Consider the following 19,263-nt stretch of genomic DNA (forward strand, 5'->3'; position numbering starts at 1 on the left):
TTTATTCTGTCTGCTGTAGAGATAGTACTATAAAATGTATTCCCAATACTGTATTCCCAATGCAGACAGGAAAAATCACATGAAAGATGGAACTTCATAAGGAGACAAAGATCTAATCTGACATGTCCCAGGGCAGAAATGGCACTCAATGCTGAAAAAGGCTGGCATTTTGTATAGCACATTTTTGTTGTTTGCTTATTTTTATATTTAGTATTTACTTTTGGTATTTTGATATTTTCATTTTGTTGTTGTTTTTCTCTACCGTATCTGGCTATGTGAGAGCCGTTTTCTTCATTCCATTGTCAATAATTTTGTTAGATTATTATTTTAGAGTTAGCCACCACTGCAAAAGGATATTTTTCTAACTTGGAGGTATTGGCAGTGCTTCGAAGAAGGGTAGAAGATTAGCCACAGTCACAGCTTCTTCATCTCCCTCTGTACCATAAATACATGGGTAGACATTTGGGACTTGTGAGCACCCAGCTAAGTGGGACCAGTTACCTACAGGACCATGGTGTATGTGAGCTGTCCAGGAAGCAGAAGTCTCATGGCTAGACTTCAGTAAAGTAGATTATCAAAGGTATAAATGCCCTTCAGCGGAAGTTTTTACCTTTGAAACCCCCTCCCCCCACCCCAAACCACTAATAGTATTCACCTATTTATAACCCGGAAACCAGTCTCTGTGATACATTTAAGGAACTGTAAACAATAACTTTACAGAGGTTGTGGATAATGACCTTGGCCCAAGTACTAAGCAAGATCCTTTGAAGTCCCAGACCATCATCTGGCCTAAATTTTTTACATGGATTTATTAGTTTTGAGGTAGACATATTAATGCCATTTGTATTTCAGCTTGACATAAACAGATAAGAAAAGTTAATAGCACAGAAGTACTTTATATCTCTTTGACTATAAAGGGTTAACAAGTTCAGTAAGCCTGGCTGTCACCTGACCAGAGGACCAATCAGGAGACAGGATACTTTCAAATCTTGAGGGAGGGAAGTTTCTGTGTGTGCTGTTAGGATTTGGTGGTTGTTCACTCTGGGGGCTCAGAGGGACCAGACATGCAACCAGGTTTCTCTCCAATCTCCCTGATACAGGTTCTTATAGATTCAAAATAGTGAGTACTAGGTAGATACGGCGAGTTAGGCTTATGTTTGTTTTCTTTATTTGCAAATGTGTATTTGGTTGGAAGGAGTTCAAATTGGTATTTTGCTGAAAAGATTTTAATTTGTATTTGTATACTTAGGCGGGCGTTTCCAGTGTCTACAGCTGAAAGACCCTGTAACTATTCCATTTTAAATTTACAAAGATAATTTTTACTGTTTTTTCTTTCTTTAATTAAAAGCTTTTCTTGTTTAAGAACCTAATTGTTTTTTTTATTCTGGTGAGACCCCAGGGGACTGGGTCTGGATTCACCAGGGAATTGGTGGGGAGAAAGGAGGGAAGGGGGAGAAAGAGGCTAATTTCTCTCTGTGCCAGGATTACTTTGTCTCAGGAAGAGTCTGGGAGGGAGAAAGAGAAAGAGGGAGGAAGGTGAATTGTCCTCTCTGTTTTGTGATTCAAGGAGTTTGAATCACACAGTGATCTTCCAGGGTAACCGAGGGAGTGGAAGCCTGGGAGAGGCAACGGTGAGGGAAAGGGTTTACTTTCCTTGTGTTGAGATCCAGAGGGTCTGGGTATTGGGGGTCCCCGGGCAAGGTTTTGTGGGGACCAGAGTGTACCAGGCACTAGAATTCCTGGTTGGTGGCAGCGCTACAGGTTCTAAGCTGGTAATTGATCTTAGAGGAATTCATGCTGGTACCCCATCTTTTGGACGCTAAGGTTCAGAGTGGGGAATTGTACCATGACACAGCTGCTGTTTCTCCTTGTACTGACGATTTTTACTGATCCAATATTTGGACATTTTGAGGAACATCTTTAGATTTTTTGTATTTAATTGGACTCCTATATAATTTCAATTATTGTTGATCAGCTCTTCAAAGTTATATTACCCTATTGATAAATAGAAATGGACACACTTCTAAAGATTCAGAGTCCACTCAAAGCCTTGAAGCAGTTAAGATGTACAGAATCAGTTCATTTAAAATTGGAGGCATTCATTAAAGAAACGTGTTACAAAACCCACACAGATAAAGAAACTTCCACACAGTGTCACAAAAATACACTGCCTGGAACTCTAAGCACATTGAGTGCAAGTGAAAATATCATCAGTCCCAAAGAGGGATTTGGAGAGAGATCTTAGAATGGAGGGGGTAAGAGAGTGGGTCATAGGTGGTCATCTGTATGGCTAGAGCATCAGTCAGGAATTAGGAGCCCGAAGTCGCAGAGATCAGCTGCCTGCATTGTGGATTAGAGCTGAAATCAGAAGTCAGGAATCAGAGCAAGGGTCATCTGAAGTGAGGCAAGGCAGAAGCAGAGCTGGTGCCAAGGCTGGAATAAGGCAGGGATAGGACTGGGAACAAGCAAGCACAGGGGCTGTAGGCAAATACTTTGAACAGCCACTGAACTGCTGCTGCTGGTCGTAAGAGCTACTCTGCTGACTTTTCCTAACAAGGATGCACTGTGGGCAATCGGGCAACCTCCTGCAGGCCAGGTATGCTCATTAGGTTGCTCAGGAACTGGCTCTGCTGCAGGCCCTGATTGCTGAGAGTGGGGAAATGAAAAACTTTCTGATGGAATAGTTATGAACAGTTTAGTGTTCTAATTTCATGCCGGTGGCCACTCATTTGAGTCCAATTATCTACCATTTTTCCATTCATAGTTTTGTCAGTCAATTTGAGCTTTGTATTAAATTATTTTTTAAATTTTCTTTGCAGCCAAATTCCCCCCACTTAAAGGTGCAGTGCGGTCAATTGCATTCCAGTGCCTGAAGACCATCCCTCCTGAGTCTGCACTCATTTAGAGTGCATTAAGTTAAAAAGGACGTCTCAAACAGCACTCATGCCAGAGTAGCACAGTGCAGTTACATCTTCTTAGGGGAAATAATGGAGAACTACTTCAAATGTGTGCGTAGATCACAGCCAGACCATTTCATCTCTTTATCCTTCCAAGACAGATAAAATAAATTCCTTGATTTTTATGATATGGGTTTTTCTTTGAATTAAAAGAACCGATGGGATGGAGGACAGTGTGGAGGGAGAGGTTAGGAATGGAGGCACTTGATTTATAAGCACGCAAAATTTGCCTTGTGGTACTTTGCCAAAATTTCCATTCCTCTTATAGCACACCATTAATGTTACTTGCTGCCCAAAGGTGAACACATTTCAGTAAAAATCCACTCTGTATATCTGCAGAAAACTTTCCCCTGTACACTGGTAAAACTTACACTGATGTCAAACGGGGTTTTACCTGAAAAGGAGTACAGGGTAGGGCCTGTGGTGTATGAGAAAAGTTGAGATTTCTAAAAACACTTTAATAATAGCACTTACAAAAGATACAGCAAGCTATTTCCCCCACTGGGAGTCTTTACTATCTGGCCTTCCTACTAGTAGAGATTTGGCAGTAAAGTCTTATCTGCATCGGAACCTTATCACAAGTGTAGGTGATCTTTTATAAACTCTGCATTGGTGAAAAAGTGACTTGCACATGGCACAGCTAATTCCAATTTCAAACACCTTTAGCTTATTTATTTGTGACACAAGGTTTCAAACTGAGATAAGATGCACTAACACAAGTCATGGAGTTCACACCAACACAGAGCACTACACCAGGAGTTTGCACTAGTTCAGTTATATTGATGCTAAAAATCTTAATGCAGACAAGATCTCAGTTTTTCTGATTGTAAATTATGTGAACTAGAGCTTTCCTCACTGGAGAGCATAATGCACTGTGTGCTAAGGGTAACTGTTCTAATTACTGAGGATCCATAGCACTCTTCAGTCAGTTTCCTTCCAATACCTTTATTTCCTCTGCCTTTGTTTATTTTATAGTCTGACTTCTATGGCCTCTGAAACTAGTTCTGATGGCGAAGGGTAAGCAAAAGAAAGGAAGAGAAAAGTTACATAAATTTTGTGTAGTTTCTGACATAATTGTGTTTTATATTTGCAACTAAAGATATTCCTCTCTGATAGGGTCTGGGATAACTGCATCAGGAGCACTTACATTGATGTTTCTGTATCTCACATTGCACGTTCATATAAATATAGACAGAGGTGAAAGTAAGCTGACACAGTACGGTACTATGTACTGGCAAGAGCGGTAAAGGGAGATGGCCCAGGGCTCCAGTTGCCACTACTGCCCTGGGCCCTTTAAATCACCACCCGAGCCCCGGGGCTCCCAGCTGCCTCTGCTACCCAGGGGCTCTGGCAGCGGAGCTCTGGCGGCAATTTAAAGGGCCTGGAGCTCCAGCTGCTGCTGAGAGCCCTGGGCCCTTTAAATTGCTGCCAGAGCTCCAGGGTAGTGGGGGAGGCGAGGGGCTCTGGCAGAGATATAAAGGGCCTGAGGTGGTAGTGGCAGCTGGAGCCCCAGGCCCTTTAAATTGCCCCTGAGCCCCAGGGCTCCCAGCCACCTCTGCAGCTGGTAGCTGCAGCAGTGATTTAAAGGGCCTGGCGCTCCCAGCTGCCGCTACCGCAGCCAGAGCCCCAGGCCCTTTAAATCTTGATTTAAAGGGCCCAGGGATTTAAAGGCCCTCTCTCTTCCAGTTGAAGCCCCACCCCTCAGCTCAGGACTCCAGCGTACCTGTAAATCTTAAGTTACTTTAACCCCTGAATATACATATTAGACAAAATGATACAGGGCTTTGACATAGCAGGCCAGATTCTGAACTTGCATCAGTGAGAATCAGGGTAACTTGGCTGAAGTCAATGGGGTAAACTGCAGTCAGAATCAGGCATAGTTCTTATTTTCTACTTATTTAGCTGTCGTGAAACGTAAGTGATTTCTATTTTATTTATGGTAAACACATTACTAATTTACAGCACAGTGATTGCTTACCATAATTAGTGAACTGATAAGAAATCTCCTCCTATGTGAAATTTCTCTGCCATTCACAATATCTGTCAGGGAACAGCATAAATGTATAAAACCAAAACTGAGTACAGAATCTCTCTCCAAGCACTGGAATTCCACAAACACAAATAAAATCAGTCTAGCTGAAATTGGATCTAGCAGGGCTGATATTTTCATAGGCGATCATATACAAATATATTTGATTAAACCAAAACACTGGCACTATTCACTTCTTCCCATATTGTTCTGAATAGGCAGAGAACATGGGAGGGTTTTCCTATCATTTGTTTGCCCACTCCAGTGATTCACATTTCCCTGTGTGCTAGAAATAAGTCATCTGAATGCAAAGCACTCACAGGTTTTAACGTAGCGCTGTGATTGATTCAGTATACTGTTGTATTTATTAAAGTGGCAAGTATAACGTCAGGATTCTCTTACGATCTTTGTCAGTATGCAGATGTGGGGAGCTAATTTTGAGATGTACTGTTAAGGGTGAGCAAGTGACCTCAGTATTTACAATATCTCTTTGCCTTTAACTATGAAATCTTGCCAGCTGCATGGTATAAAGCTGCAAAATAGATTTGCTTCCCACCCCTCCTCCTCAATAACTATATAGTACAGAAAATTAAAACTGGACTTTTTTCAGTAGCAATTTATTTGGCAGAACCCAATCCTTTCTCTGTTCAGTTGTGCTTAACACTCTGCCAGGCCCAATTCTCCTCTCCACTTTCATAGGTAGAAGGGAGCAAAGTCTGGAATGAGCCATGTTTGGCAGTAGAGGAAGAAGACAGAAGTCCCTAGAAACCTGAAGAGATTGTTTCATAGGCATAATGCAAGTTCAGGTTTCTAACATAGGCTACACTGGGAGCTAGGGATATGATTCCCAGCTGGCACAGACACTCATGCTAGCTTTCATTGATCTAGCATGCTAAAAATAGTCATGTACCTGCAGCAGCAGAAAGCTGTGGCACAGGCTAGCCATCTTGAGCACAAACTCGCCTGAATTCTGTAGGTACATATTTGAAGCAACTAGCCCATGCTACCATGCCTAAATTATTATTTTGATCATGCTCAGTTCATAAGATCTAGCACAAATATGTCTTTGCAAGATGAGAATCACACCACTAGCTCCACGTATAGACACAGCTCTAAGGACAAAAGAAGGAAGGAAGGAGAGCCAGAGAGAAGCCACTTTATGCAACATTCTCTCCAATATTTCAAATTTTTTATGGGAATTAGTACAGCTAAAAGCAGTATTAGATCCACTTTGCAGTTTCTACACACACGTCAAAGGTGACGGAGGTAATCTGTAGCTGCAATGGGAGGTTCAATGTCATGGATACCTGCCATGGATATGGAGTGGCCCATTATCCATGACGGTTTCTCTCTGTGTATCTCATGGATCTATGCTGCTGACAGGGCTCTTCTTCTTCCCACACAGAAATAACCACTTCCTCTGGAGAATGTAAGGGAAACCCCACAATTAGATCCTCACAGAGTTGACACAGAGATGGTTTCCTGTCATGGGGACCAATGGTGCTCAGTTTATGGCTTAAGTGAGGACTTGGAATTTAAAGGAATCTAAACAATGTTCAGTGAATCTCACGTACCATAGTGATGGATGAATTCTGAAGAAGGAACCTCTGCCTACCATTCAAATATTATATTTCTATGAAGTATGGAGTAGAGGTGGGAAAAAATGTTCCTATTAATAATTTATTCACTGAGAAATGCAGACTCAAGTTGACCAGAACCATTCACAAATTTGTGCGGAGTTTGCTGAATAGTTTCAACTGAACTGAAAAAGTCAAAATGTTTAATAGTCATAGGGTCTGGGAAGGAGCAAGAAAATGACTCAGCTGCCTGGCAGTGAGGGCACTCATCTAATATATGGAAGACTCTGTGGAATTATTTTATAAATAATTATAAAAGGTGAAACTGCTTAAAGACGCAAGCTAGAGAAAGCCCCATACCGTAATATCCTATAGGCCAGTGACTAGGGAGCTCTCGTGAGTGTGAGGAATCAGCATTCAAATCTGTTTTCTGTATCAGATAGAGGGGGGTACTACAACTGGGTCTCCCAAATCCTTGGTAAGTAACCTAACTACTGGGCTAAGGAATGCTTCTCTTCCCTCCTCCCATTTCATTAATCCTTTCCCTTGTCAAAAAGGCCTGAACACAGAAAAAACAAATTGAAACCAAACATTCTTTGTTGACAATGTTACTGAAACATTCTGACTCAAAATATTTGACTTTTTAATTTGTCAAAAAAAAAAAAGTCATTTGGGAGTTACATGCAACTCCCACTCTCCATTCGTCATAACTGACAGAGAAAAAAAAATCCACTATTTGCCCAGCTCTAGTGTGGAGGTGATAAGCAACTTGAGGCCACTCCCCAATAGTTGTCACTAGAACTTTTTTCTATCTAGTAGCTCTGTGTTGCCCTAGATACAATTGTTTGATGTTCTAATTCCAATTCCCAAAACAGAGCTATCCACCTCAGGGTCAGGGTGGGAGAATACCATGACCACTGAAAAGATTGGGTCTCTTAAGGTGCTTCAAGCTGGACTCTAAAATGTTGCGTTATCTAAAATCAGTCATTTCTGAAAATTTTGGCCCTATGTTTGAAAAATGTGCCCACTGTAAGGGTGTTGCCCTTTCAAAAAAATCCAGGAACAAAACTAACATTTCATGGATTCCACTGCTCTGGGGATTTAATAAAAAAGAGAGTTTATAAATAATGATCACTCTTTTTAAAATATGCTCTTTGCAATGGAGGAATTCTAGATCAGAAAGTAACTTGTACTTTTGATAAAGTTTTAACTGAAAGTTTTGCTTGATAAAAAATAAAATTATGTATCTACTTGGGGCTAAAATGCAAGCCCTTGGCTACCTTACAGAAATTGTACCAACTGCAGCTTCTAGATAAACTGCCTGAACAGCCATGGATATTTTTTTCTATAGTCTTACAACCTGTGACTTAGGGCATATCACTTTGTTGCTCTGTATAACCTCTCTTATAGAAAAAAATATTCTTGCCATCAGCAGAGGTCTAGGAAAAAACACACTTGTAAAAATGTAATAAAAGTTCTCTGATTGGATATATCAGAACACCTGACATTCCTGTTGGTGTTGGAATGAAAAAAGATACTATCTTTACTTCCTAATTTTTTCAATTGTTATTAATTTGACAAAATGCATACATTTAACCTAGAATTTAACTTGGGATGTACAGGAAAAATTCTCCTCTCAATTAACAGTCTTACTTGATGCTAGCAAGCAAAAATCAGTGCATATCCAGACATCATATAGCAAAGTAGTGACTAGTTATCTTCTTTTAAAGGGAGAATAACTACAATTTGGAAGGCTCATACATCTGCACTTTAAAAGACTAAACAGAACTTTAGCAGTACATTTAGCAGTTAAGGTACCTGTAGAATTTATGGGGCACTAGTACTGTGCTTCATTGACAATAAACCTGGTTGAGTGCCTTTGCCACTGAACTGAGCCTGTGGCCTTTCTGGGTAGTTCCCTCAAGTTCTGCTGAGCCAGTTAGCTGCGCAGAGCTAGGACAGCACATGGAGAGAAAACACACAGACAACACATATGCCAACTGACAATAGCAGCAAGACAACAAGAGTTCAGATTAATAACTCCTTTTGTAGATTTCCTTTGCATTGGTCACTGACAGTCATGATTCTAAGGTGTTTGTTTACGAGTTATTAATAAAGGGAGATGGATAGATCCACAAAGTATAGTCTTTCCACACCTTTTTTTAATTTTATTGAAAGCATTGATTTTAAACTTACTTTGTGGATTTCTTTTACCAAATATGCTGCATCTTAAATACTGTAGCAGTTTCTCACTTATTATTAATTTAAAAAAATTCAAGGTGAATGGCTTTATTTACCATATCTCTGATCAACAGTTTTCTTTGTATTTGTGGTCATTACTTATGCCATCTGGCTTGATGTGCTCATTAATATATACACAATTCTGTTACATTATTGATCTTTCAGTTAGCTGCTGAATTTCATCTCCTTGATGTTGTCAGTGTTGTAGTTTCACCGTTCGCATTTCTTTGGTAGTTCATAGAGAACTGGCTGCCAAATTTGATGAATCAAGCTTATACCTATGTTGTCTGACATTCTTGTATACTCCAACCGTCCTACCTAGTTCCTTAATGGATAACAGCACACCAGGATACCTTGGATTTTAGTACAGCTGTCCTGTTAGTTTATCATAGGTAATTTTGTCTATCCCAAAATACTCTTGCCAGAAAGCCCTGGATCCAGAAAACTTATGAGCAAAATTCTGCTCTTATTTGTCTTTTTGTAAATTCTATTGACTTTTAGCATTAATTGATTTTACACTAGTATAACTGAGATCAGACTCTGACCCTACCATCTCTAGAAAATGCCACCAGAAAAATTTGTCACTCACTGAGTGTATATAGCTTTGTCCCTGTGGATTAAGATGGACTATATTGTCAACTACTTTCCCATGTAATGTATTATTTACCCAAAAAGAGCCATTTCAAGGGAGGTTTAGAATGTAATATATGTTATCTATCTTTAAACTGCTGCTGTATCAATACTGATAATGCTGTTATCTAGTTCTATTTTTTAATGATACATCTTCCACTTCCAGCCATTCCTGTCTCTTGTATGCACTTGATAACCTTATTCTACACATCACAGTATCAGATTCCAGTGAGAAATTTCCTACCCTTTGTTACTGCTGCGCTGTCTTTTACAATTTTTTTTTTACCATGCTTTAGACCTAGTTTCTCTTAGCATGTGGGTAATATATTATTCAATGATCCATGTGGCATACAAACCAGCAATATATCCTATAGTTTCCAAACAGAATAAAAAGCAGTCGCCATTTGTTGCATTTTACCATATGCATGCTCCAGGGATGGAAAGTGTTCGGTTTTGGGAACAATACCTTCCCACGCTCCCAAACTTAACCAATAGTTCCTAATCTAGGTTCAAACAAACAGCAGAAAATTCAAAAGCTTGCTGTCCAGAATGTGAAACGCTGAGGAAAAGCTTTTTACAGCTCAAGGCTACATGCTTCATCTTGTGTTTATGGCTATAGTTACTACTCTTATGCAGATTGCACTGATAAACTTAGCTACATGAAAGACCTAGGTGTTGTCCTGTTCAGCTATAGGACAATGCCAAGATAACTCCCCTCAAACAAATTCCATCTAAACAGAGATTTGATGATGCTGAAACTTTGGCATAAAGTTTCATCCTTGGGTATATTTATAGGAATTCTATCCTTGTGTCATGTTGTGGGAAAACCTGGGAGATATTTTTGACGCAACACTATCCTTTGGATGTCACAATGATCTCTGCATTCAAGAGGCCACTTTCCAATCTACTGATTGAGTACTTGTTTTTCATTTTTTTGCTCTGTGATCATTAGTTGTCAGTTGTTAAATCCCTTCTGTGTCTTTGCGGTCATGAAGCGCCCCCTCTTTCAAGATGCAGGACACCACTTTTGCTAGCAGGTATGAATGGAGTTTAATTTTCTAGACTTTTTAGGGCAGGTACAGTCATTTACTATATGTTTGTGCTGCATCTAGCACAATGAGGCACCGACTTCGTTGGCTTTGAAGCATTTTCAGGATATATTTATAAATAATAAAATTTAAAAACTGTTCAATATTCCCTACCATGAGATGTTCAATCTGTGGATTTAAATGGGTCAGATGGCTTGATTAAACTTTCAGTAAGTATATAAACATTTGGATTTATTCCAAACTAGACTTGAAACGCAAACAATGCTCCTTGCTAACTTTGTGGGATAAAACATGGAGTGAAAACCAGCTAGAGAGAAAGGAAAGTTTTTAATTCATTGTTTTTGACTGATAATTTCTTAATCTGTTTTATTAAAATATTTTAATATTACTACACCACTAATTAAAAAATGAAAATATTTATGGCTGAATCATGATGTTTTTACTCCTGGATATCAATGAGATCAAAGAATGGAAAGTATTGCATAAGAAGCATGTGGGAATTGTGTGTTAAAATGGGGAGCAAATGAGAAGATACAGTGTGTGCTTATATTAATTTCAAATCTGCTATAGTACAATAAACTTTGGATGTTTCCTTGTCAATAATAAACAGGACTCAGACAAAACAAGATGCAGAAAGGGTTTTTAAAGACATGTTCATCCCTCTCTATTTACAGGAAGCTCCTGTATCTGTATATATCAAACTATAGAGAGACAAACTATTTTGGCCATGACATTAAAAAATGTTCAGCAATAACTGAAATCTGATTGTTACCTTTCAGCCTCAAATAGCTCAAAAGAAAATAGATGTTTATCATCAGATGAAGTTATAAATGTTTTCTAATGGAAATAATTAATCCAGACAAATTGCTTATTGTAAACAAGGCTTGCACTGCTATTTCATTACATGTTATGGTTGAATATCTCAATCTTTGTGTATTTTTGTTGTTGTTGGGATTTATTTTTTATTTCCTTGCCTAGCAATTTTTTTATATATATCCCTGTGGCATCTCAGTTTGTGTAGGAGTACAGTTTAGCCATCAGTGCATTTACTTCACATTGACAAAGAGAAAGAAACATCAAGCTGACAATGTGATATCCTCCACACGGTCCCCAAAAGAAAAAGAAAAAAAGTGCTAGATAGAAGATCATTTCCATCCCATTGCTTCTGCCAAGCTTTTTATTTCTGAATAGATGTATTTCCCCTCAAGAGACAGGCAGGAAGAACATTAAAATGGCAATGCTTTCTTTCTTTGTTTGGAAAGGTTTTTGACAATAGCCAGTAAAGACTTCAGTGGAAAGGCACCTGTGGAACTTTTGCTTACAAAATAGAGCAATAAGCTAAGGAGATGGTTGCTGTGTTGGAAAACTAATTATGAAAGGAAATGCTGATGATGCAGATCATGCACTTTCCTCAGAAAATCCAAAAAGACCTTTAAAAACAGGTTTCAAAGTATGAACCTGAAAACAGAAGTAGCTGGGACTGAGGGCTCCTCTCGAATAGTAAATGCTTATGCATATCTACAGTGCAATTAGACACCCACAGCGAGGTGACTCAGGCTCAGGGACTGTTTAACTGCAGTGTAAAAGCTCAGTCTTGAGCCTTGGCTCTGGGACCCTGCAAAATGGGAGGATCCCAGAGTTTGGGCTACAGCCTGAGACCGCACGTCTAACTGCAGTTAAACAGCCCCTGAAGTCAAGCCCCGAGAGTCCTAGTCAGATGGCATGGGCCAGCTGTAGATTTTTAACTGCAGTGTAGACATACCCTTGTAGGTCAAAAGACTAGGAAGCCTTTTTATGTTATTTTATTCATAAGGATTCCAACTATGAGACAACTTTGATCTCAAAATGTTTAGAGCTAATAATGTCTTTTTGCCAAGATTGAGGGAAGGTAGCACTGAATTACTGCTATGCCATAACTACTATTCCTTACTTGTGAAAGAATATGGTACACAAAGTGTACCTACTGCAAGTTAACTCTTTTAGTTGCAGCTGATTAATGTGATAAATACATACCTCTGTCCTTGTGTAGCAGCTTCCAACTCCAGATCTCAAAGCACTTTACGAACAAATTTAATGAAACCTCACAAATGGAGCTGCTCAAAACATTTTCATAGAAAAATGATATTTTGTTGGAATCAAACCATTTCATGGAGACATATAGATTTCACCAAGAAGGCATTTAGACACTATAGCGATGTGTTGCAATAGAATACCCTAAGAAAATTATTGTCATATGCTTAGTCAACTTCACTTGTACGATAGTCCACAACCAACACCATCGGCTTCAGTCTAATGAACCAACCATTCATATTGTCAGTATTCAGTGAAAATAAAGATAACACAATATGCCCTTACTAAAAGCTTTGCAAACATTTTATTTTTAAAAACAACTTTCATTGTTACTAAAACCCTTTGGTAAAATGTTTTTTGCCAACGATATTTTCCAGAAAATTTGTGCCATAATATTTTGGTATATTGCCAAAAAGACTGTGTCTGAGAGCAACGTTTATAGCTAGCATTGTTTGGAAGAATTGTGCTGCTTACATGGAGAAAATATAAAGTATTTTAGTTACACATTCAAGTCCTGATTTGGATGTAAGCACTCACACAATATTACTATGATATAAGGGAGTTCTGGCCACTCACTGTATACATTTGAGACAAAAGAATTATTCTATCCTTGCACAAAAAAAACTTCAGGAAGTGTTAATGTGTAAGTTAGGGTGCCAGTATCAATACTAAAGGTGTCTTGTTACTCATCAACACTTCCTTGTCCAATTAAAACTAGTAACTTCATATGCCTAAGTGGTCCTTATGCTCTTATGATACATTAATATAAAGGCTAAGGATCAGCACCATAACCCATCTGCCCAAGTCTTTTCTTATGCAATTCCAGGCTTGTGACTGACAGGAGAGTCCCCCATCTTACTATTCCAACTTCAAAAAAGGGCTTGTTTTCCTCAAACATCCAAAGGTAAAGTAAGGAGAAAGGTCATTTTATGTGTTTTTTGTGCTGCCAAATTTGAGACAGAAATATTCCACCCTATGATTCAAGTGGGTTTTTTCATTAGTTTTTCTGAACTGTATATTGGAAACCCAGTAGTTGTCCAACACGTGCTAGGAGGAGTCAGTTATAGGGGAAACTATGCATTTGTTACTTTATTGCATTTAAAATTTCCCTGGGTAACATTGCACTCTTCTTGCATTTAACGGTATGTGTGTTTTGTCAAATTCAGCTGTGAAGTATACCCTGGCAAACCTGAGTGTGCACAATTTTTAGTACTTCACTGAAGCAGCACCATAAGCAAGGATTGAACTCACAACCATAGGTTTAGCAAACCAATGCTCAAACTACTGAGCTATCTGCCTCCCATCACTAACCCCTGAATTGACTATAAGGACCTTATATAATGTACAAGTGAAACATTCATATTCACGCAGGCCTCTTATTAAATTATCTATTTTTAAAAATAGGTTTATAAGTTTATCCCCAAAATCAAATGATAAGAAATGTACCTAATTATTTGTGGTTTGTAATTAAATGATCACAAGAAAAGGGTTACTAATGACTATGAAATGAAGATTATAAAGAAATGCAGTCACAAACCAGGTCACATTCTGGTGTCATTCCACAAGAACTTCAGGTGATTAACTTTTTCAGTCCTACAGTCCTTCCACAGCCAAGACTCCCATTAGAAAAGAAGGAACTATATCATGGAAAGCTTTGGATTTGTTTTAAACCCTGGAAGAGTAACAGGACTTTTATGCCACTTGCTTTCCTTTCTACAAGCTGCTGCTGCTGGCATCTCTTCCTCCCTCTCCTCCAAAATGTCAAATAATAAGAACCCTGCTGTCACTGCACCTGTCACTCTCTTCCTCGCTGTCAGTTACTCAGCTTGTTTCAGAACAACGTCAGCAGACTGGAGATGCAAAGCTATAGGGGTGGAGGGGTTCTATGCAATATGGACCGTATTCTACATATCAATGAGCTAACTTCTAAAGACGCTGCCAAAATCTCCCAGGTCTGCAAACCTGGGTTGGTATCTCACACTTTCCTACATTACCAGTGCTTCTATTTCAATTTGGACTGTGCATCATACAAGAATATCTTGTTAGCTCCAGTAGCGTTTTAGGAAATACAGAGTTGCAAAAAATGATATTCAATTTTAAATTAATCCCAAACTTTAATTTTAAAAATTTTGCTTTTAATTCAGCTTGAGGTAGCAGTGAAGAATAGCATCACAGACCACTGTACATAAAAGGCTCACTGATTCCATAATGAATACAAGCAGTAAAATCAGTTTAGACTGAATTACTGCAATATCACATGAGGAACATGGGCTCAACCCCAAGAGGTGCTGAGTTCCCTCAGCTCCTTTGAAGCCACTTTAAAAAGTATGGAGAAGCAGAAGATATAGCAAAGGGCAACCAGAATGAGTTGGAGCCTTGAAGTACTTAGGGTATGTCTACACTACAGGATTACAGAAACTGGTTTTTTAAAACAGATTGTATAAAGTCGAGTGCACACGGCCACACTAAGCATATTAATTCGGTGGCCTGCATCCATGTACCGCGGCTAGCAGGAGAGAAGGCACAACACTTTACAACAAATGTATGATCAGTAATACTAAGTTTCTTATATGCTGCAGCTGCTCTCATACTGCTGGGAGCCCTGGGGCTCAGGGGCGATTTAAAGGGCCCGGGGCTCCAGCTGCCGCTACCACCTCAGGCCCTTTAAATCTCTGCCAGAGCCCCTCGCCTCCCCCACTACCCTGGAGCTCTGGCAGCAATTTAAAGGGCCCAGGGCTCTCAGCAGCAGCTGGAGCTCCAGGCCCTTTAAATTGCCGCCAGAGCTCCGCTGCCAGAGCCCCTTTCTTTTGCTTACCCTTCGCCATCAGAACTAGTTTCAGAGGCCATAGAAGTCAGACTATAAAATAAACAAAGGCAGAGGAAATAAAGGTATTGGAAGGAAACTGACTGAAGAGTGCTATGGATCCTCAGTAATTAGAACAGTTACCCTTAGCACACAGTGCATTATGCTCTCCAGTGAGGAAAGCTCTAGTTCACATAATTTACAATCAGAAAAACTGAGATCTTGTCTGCATTAAGATTTTTAGCATCAATATAACTGAACTAGTGCAAACTCCTGGTGTAGTGCTCTGTGTTGGTGTGAACTCCATGACTTGTGTTAGTGCATCTTATCTCAGTTTGAAACCTTGTGTCACAAATAAATAAGCTAAAGGTGTTTGAAATTGGAATTAGCTGTGCCATGTGCAAGTCACTTTTTCACCAGTGCAGAGTTTATAAAAGATCACCTACACTTGTGATAAGGTTCCAATGCAGATAAGACTTGACTGCCAAATCTCTACTAGTAGGAAGGCCAGATAGTAAAGACTCCCAGTGGGGGAAATAGCTTGCTGTATCTTTTGTAAGTGCTATTATTAAAGTGTTTTTAGAAATCTCAACTTTTCTCATACACCACAGGCCCTACCCTGTACTCCTTTTCAGGTAAAACCCCGTTTGACATCAGTGTAAGTTTTACCAGTGTACAGGGGAAAGTGTTCTGCAGATATACAGAGTGGATTTTTACTGAAATGTGTTCACCTTTGGGCAGCAAGTAACATTAACGGTGTGCTATAAGAGGAATGGAAATTTTGGCAAAGTACCACAAGGCAAATTTTGCGTGCTTATAAATCAAGTGCCTCCATTCCTAACCTCTCCCTCCACACTGTCCTCCATCCCATCGGTTCTTTTAATTCAAAGAAAAACCCATATCATAAAAATCAAGGAATTTATTTTATTTATCTTGGAAGGATAAAGAGATGAAATGGTCTGGCTGTGATGAATGCACACATTTGAAGTAGTTCTCCATTATTTCCCCTAAGAAGATGTAACTGCACTGTGCTACTCTGGCATGAGTGCTGTTTGAGACGTCCTTTTTAACTTAATGCACTCTAAATGAGTGCAGACTCAGGAGGGATGGTCTTCAGGCACTGGAATGCAATTGACCGCACTGCACCTTTAAGTGGGGGGAATTTGGCTGGCTGGCCAAATGAAGGGAGCAATGCTTTATGGCTGGCGGAAGAGGGAGAGGTCAAACTGCTGTAAAAGGGAACAAGGAGCTAGCGTGGCAACACTGACTTATCCCCTGGGAACTGGATGGGCAGAAGTGTTTGAAAGGGGCAACCTCGTACAGTGAAGCTGCTTTTTACACAGAGCAGACAGAGGCAGCACCCACTCTCCCTCCCCATTAGGTGGTGAAATATCAGGTTTGGTCAGGACCTGCTGTGGGCATTGTTCTAGCCACCCCTTTTTAGGAGGACTGGGATGGAATTGGTGTAGGTGGAGTTAGGGGGGTTTTGCCTTCCTCACAGCCATTTCAGGGAAGCTTTAACGACGTGGCATGAAGAGAGGTAGGCTGTATGTTGCAGCTCATTATATAAGTGTGGGGCGGATGTCCAGTGCAGGTACTCCATAGGGAAGGGATACAGTGACTGGCTTGATGGGTAGAAAGGATTTGTGGGCTTCTATGAATGGTACACCAGGAAGCTAACCAACCCGCTTCTTATAGGTCTCTTTCTTATGGGGGCAGAGGGGTAAATGGTAAGGTCCCAGCAATGGGTTGGCTGAGGGACCTGGATGGAAAAAGGGAGGGGGCTGGCAGAAGCCCCATGGGAAGTTATTGAATGAACATGGGGTTACCTCCACTGTACACTTATCTGCCAGGTTGTCCCAGACATCTAATAATAAAGTTATGGCCTGATAAAAACCATATCAAATGTCTCCTGTCCTTTTGGTATAGCTGGACAACTGGGAGATCTGGGTTCAATGAAGTTTCTGGATCTGCCACAGACTCCAGGTATTACCTTCGGAAAATTATGTAACCTCTTTGCATCCCAGCACTCCATCTGTAAAATCAGAGTAATATTTTCTCTCTCCTACTCTCGTCTATTTAGAATGCAAGCTCCCTTACAACGGGGTCCCTGACCTTGGCTGTGGCTTCCTAGTATTACTGTAATACAAGTGAATAATACTAATATCAGATGCTTAGAGAGTAATAGCAATACTGGAGGATCGTCACAGTAGGATCTCATCTCTTCTAGATAAGCACATGCCATTTCTGTTAAAACTAAGGGAGTCTTGTGCTACAGCTAATGTGCAATCTCCTCTTTATCCTTTTTATATCTAAATCATGTCTCGCTTTTAACAAAAACAATTCAAACCACAACGTTTGTGCAGTGAACAAAAAAGGTCCACAAACATATTGATCCCAATTCTGCTCTCAAATGGAACTTCATTAGGAACTATACTGGGGTATATGGAACTTAACAATGTCCACTGAATCTGCAGGTTATTTCACTCATAGGAGGAATTTGCTCCTTGGATAAATGTATGTACCCAACCCCCTTTGACATGAATGAGTGGTGCACCTGTGTATCTGAGGATAGAATTTGGTCCATAGTGTTAGGATGCCATAATGCAAAACAAAATTTCAGCATGCAACAGTGAAACTGTGAGCTCGCTTGAAATCTGTTCCAGTCTGATGACTTGAAATGAGACTATTGTGGTTGGTTGATAGTTCATAATTTCCACTTGATGGTTCTTATTTAGTGGTTTCTAATGGGTGTAGTTAACTAAATAATTTTACTCTAGCTAAAAGTTTCAATGCTCAAGTACCTTGTTGTTTTTCAAATTGTGAAAGTACATTCATATAATTTAATGAAAAATACTAGTGGGGTCAGAAAACTCTGCTCCTCAGATCAGACTAGCATGAAGGTAATATACTAAACCTGATACTATGCATACTATATGTTAGGCTATAGATATTCAGGCCTGTCTCCAAAGGCATTTAGATGTATTCTTATCACTTAGCTAGTTATAGAGGTATAAAAGAGAGAATCAGAATCACTGTCTGTCTGTGTAAGCAGGGCCGGCTCCAGGCACCAGCTTATCAAGCAGTTGCTTGGGGCGGCAACTCCAGAGCGGGGTGGCACTTTCAGGTATTGGCCGACAATTCGGTGGGGGGTCCCTCACTCCTGCTTGGAGCGAAGGACCTCCAGCTGAATTGCTGCAGATCGCGGCTTTTTTTTTTGCCGGGGGCGGGGAGGGCGGGGCTGCTTGGGGCAGCAAAACCCCTGGAGCTGGCCCTGTGTATAAGGGCCTTCTCTTACTGTGACAGCCTGCCTGGTTTTTAGGCTAAGCCCTTCTGCTAAGCAGCAGAGGCCAGCCATAAACTGGGAAGTGTATGGTCACATCCTCACATTCCAAACATTGAAATAAGGTGCTATTGGGTTGTTAGGAATACAATCCTGTCCTGATATTCCTATCACCTCCAGAGAAAGGGAAGAGCCTAGAAGATGTAAAAGGAAACTTAGATTGATAGCATCCTGCCTGGCAAGAACTCACTTATCAATAGCTGGGATGTGAAATCCCATTTCTGTATTGTTCTGTCACTGTAGTCTCCACTTCCCTATTTTTGTCTGTATAATCTCTGTCTGGTTCTGTGAATGTTTCTGTCTGATGTATAATTAATTTTGTTGGATGTAAACAAATTAAGGTGGTGGGATATAATTGGTTAAATTACCATGTTACAATATGTTAGGATTGATTAGTTACATTTCAGTAAAATGATTGGTTATAGCATAGCTAAGCAGAACTCGAGTTTTACTGTATAGTCTGCAGTCAATCAGGAAGTAAGGGGGAAATGGGAAGGAGGACTGGGGATGGGAGTGGGGGAATTGGGATCATGTTTTGCTAAATGGGGGGATGGGAACAGGAAC

General features: G+C 40.0%; 1 protein-coding gene across 5 annotated transcripts in view; it reads left to right on the forward strand.

Moving 5' to 3' along the window:
• LUZP2 (leucine zipper protein 2) overlaps nt 1-19,263 on the forward strand; it is a 360,723-nt gene that overhangs the window by 39,889 nt on the left and 301,571 nt on the right. Inside the window, exon 1 of one of the 5 annotated variants that reach the window (XM_030560186.1) lies at nt 10,333-10,471. The exons of the other annotated variants lie outside the window; for them this stretch is intronic. Within the exon in view, the coding sequence (XP_030416046.1) occupies nt 10,446-10,471 (26 nt within the window). The 5' untranslated portion in view covers nt 10,333-10,445. Of the gene's footprint in view, nt 1-10,332; nt 10,472-19,263 lie in introns of those variants that run through there. 5 annotated transcript variants of the gene reach the window in all.

This window comes from Gopherus evgoodei, chromosome 4 (assembly GCF_007399415.2).
Source record: "Gopherus evgoodei ecotype Sinaloan lineage chromosome 4, rGopEvg1_v1.p, whole genome shotgun sequence".
NCBI classification, from domain to species: Eukaryota; Metazoa; Chordata; order Testudines; family Testudinidae; genus Gopherus; species Gopherus evgoodei.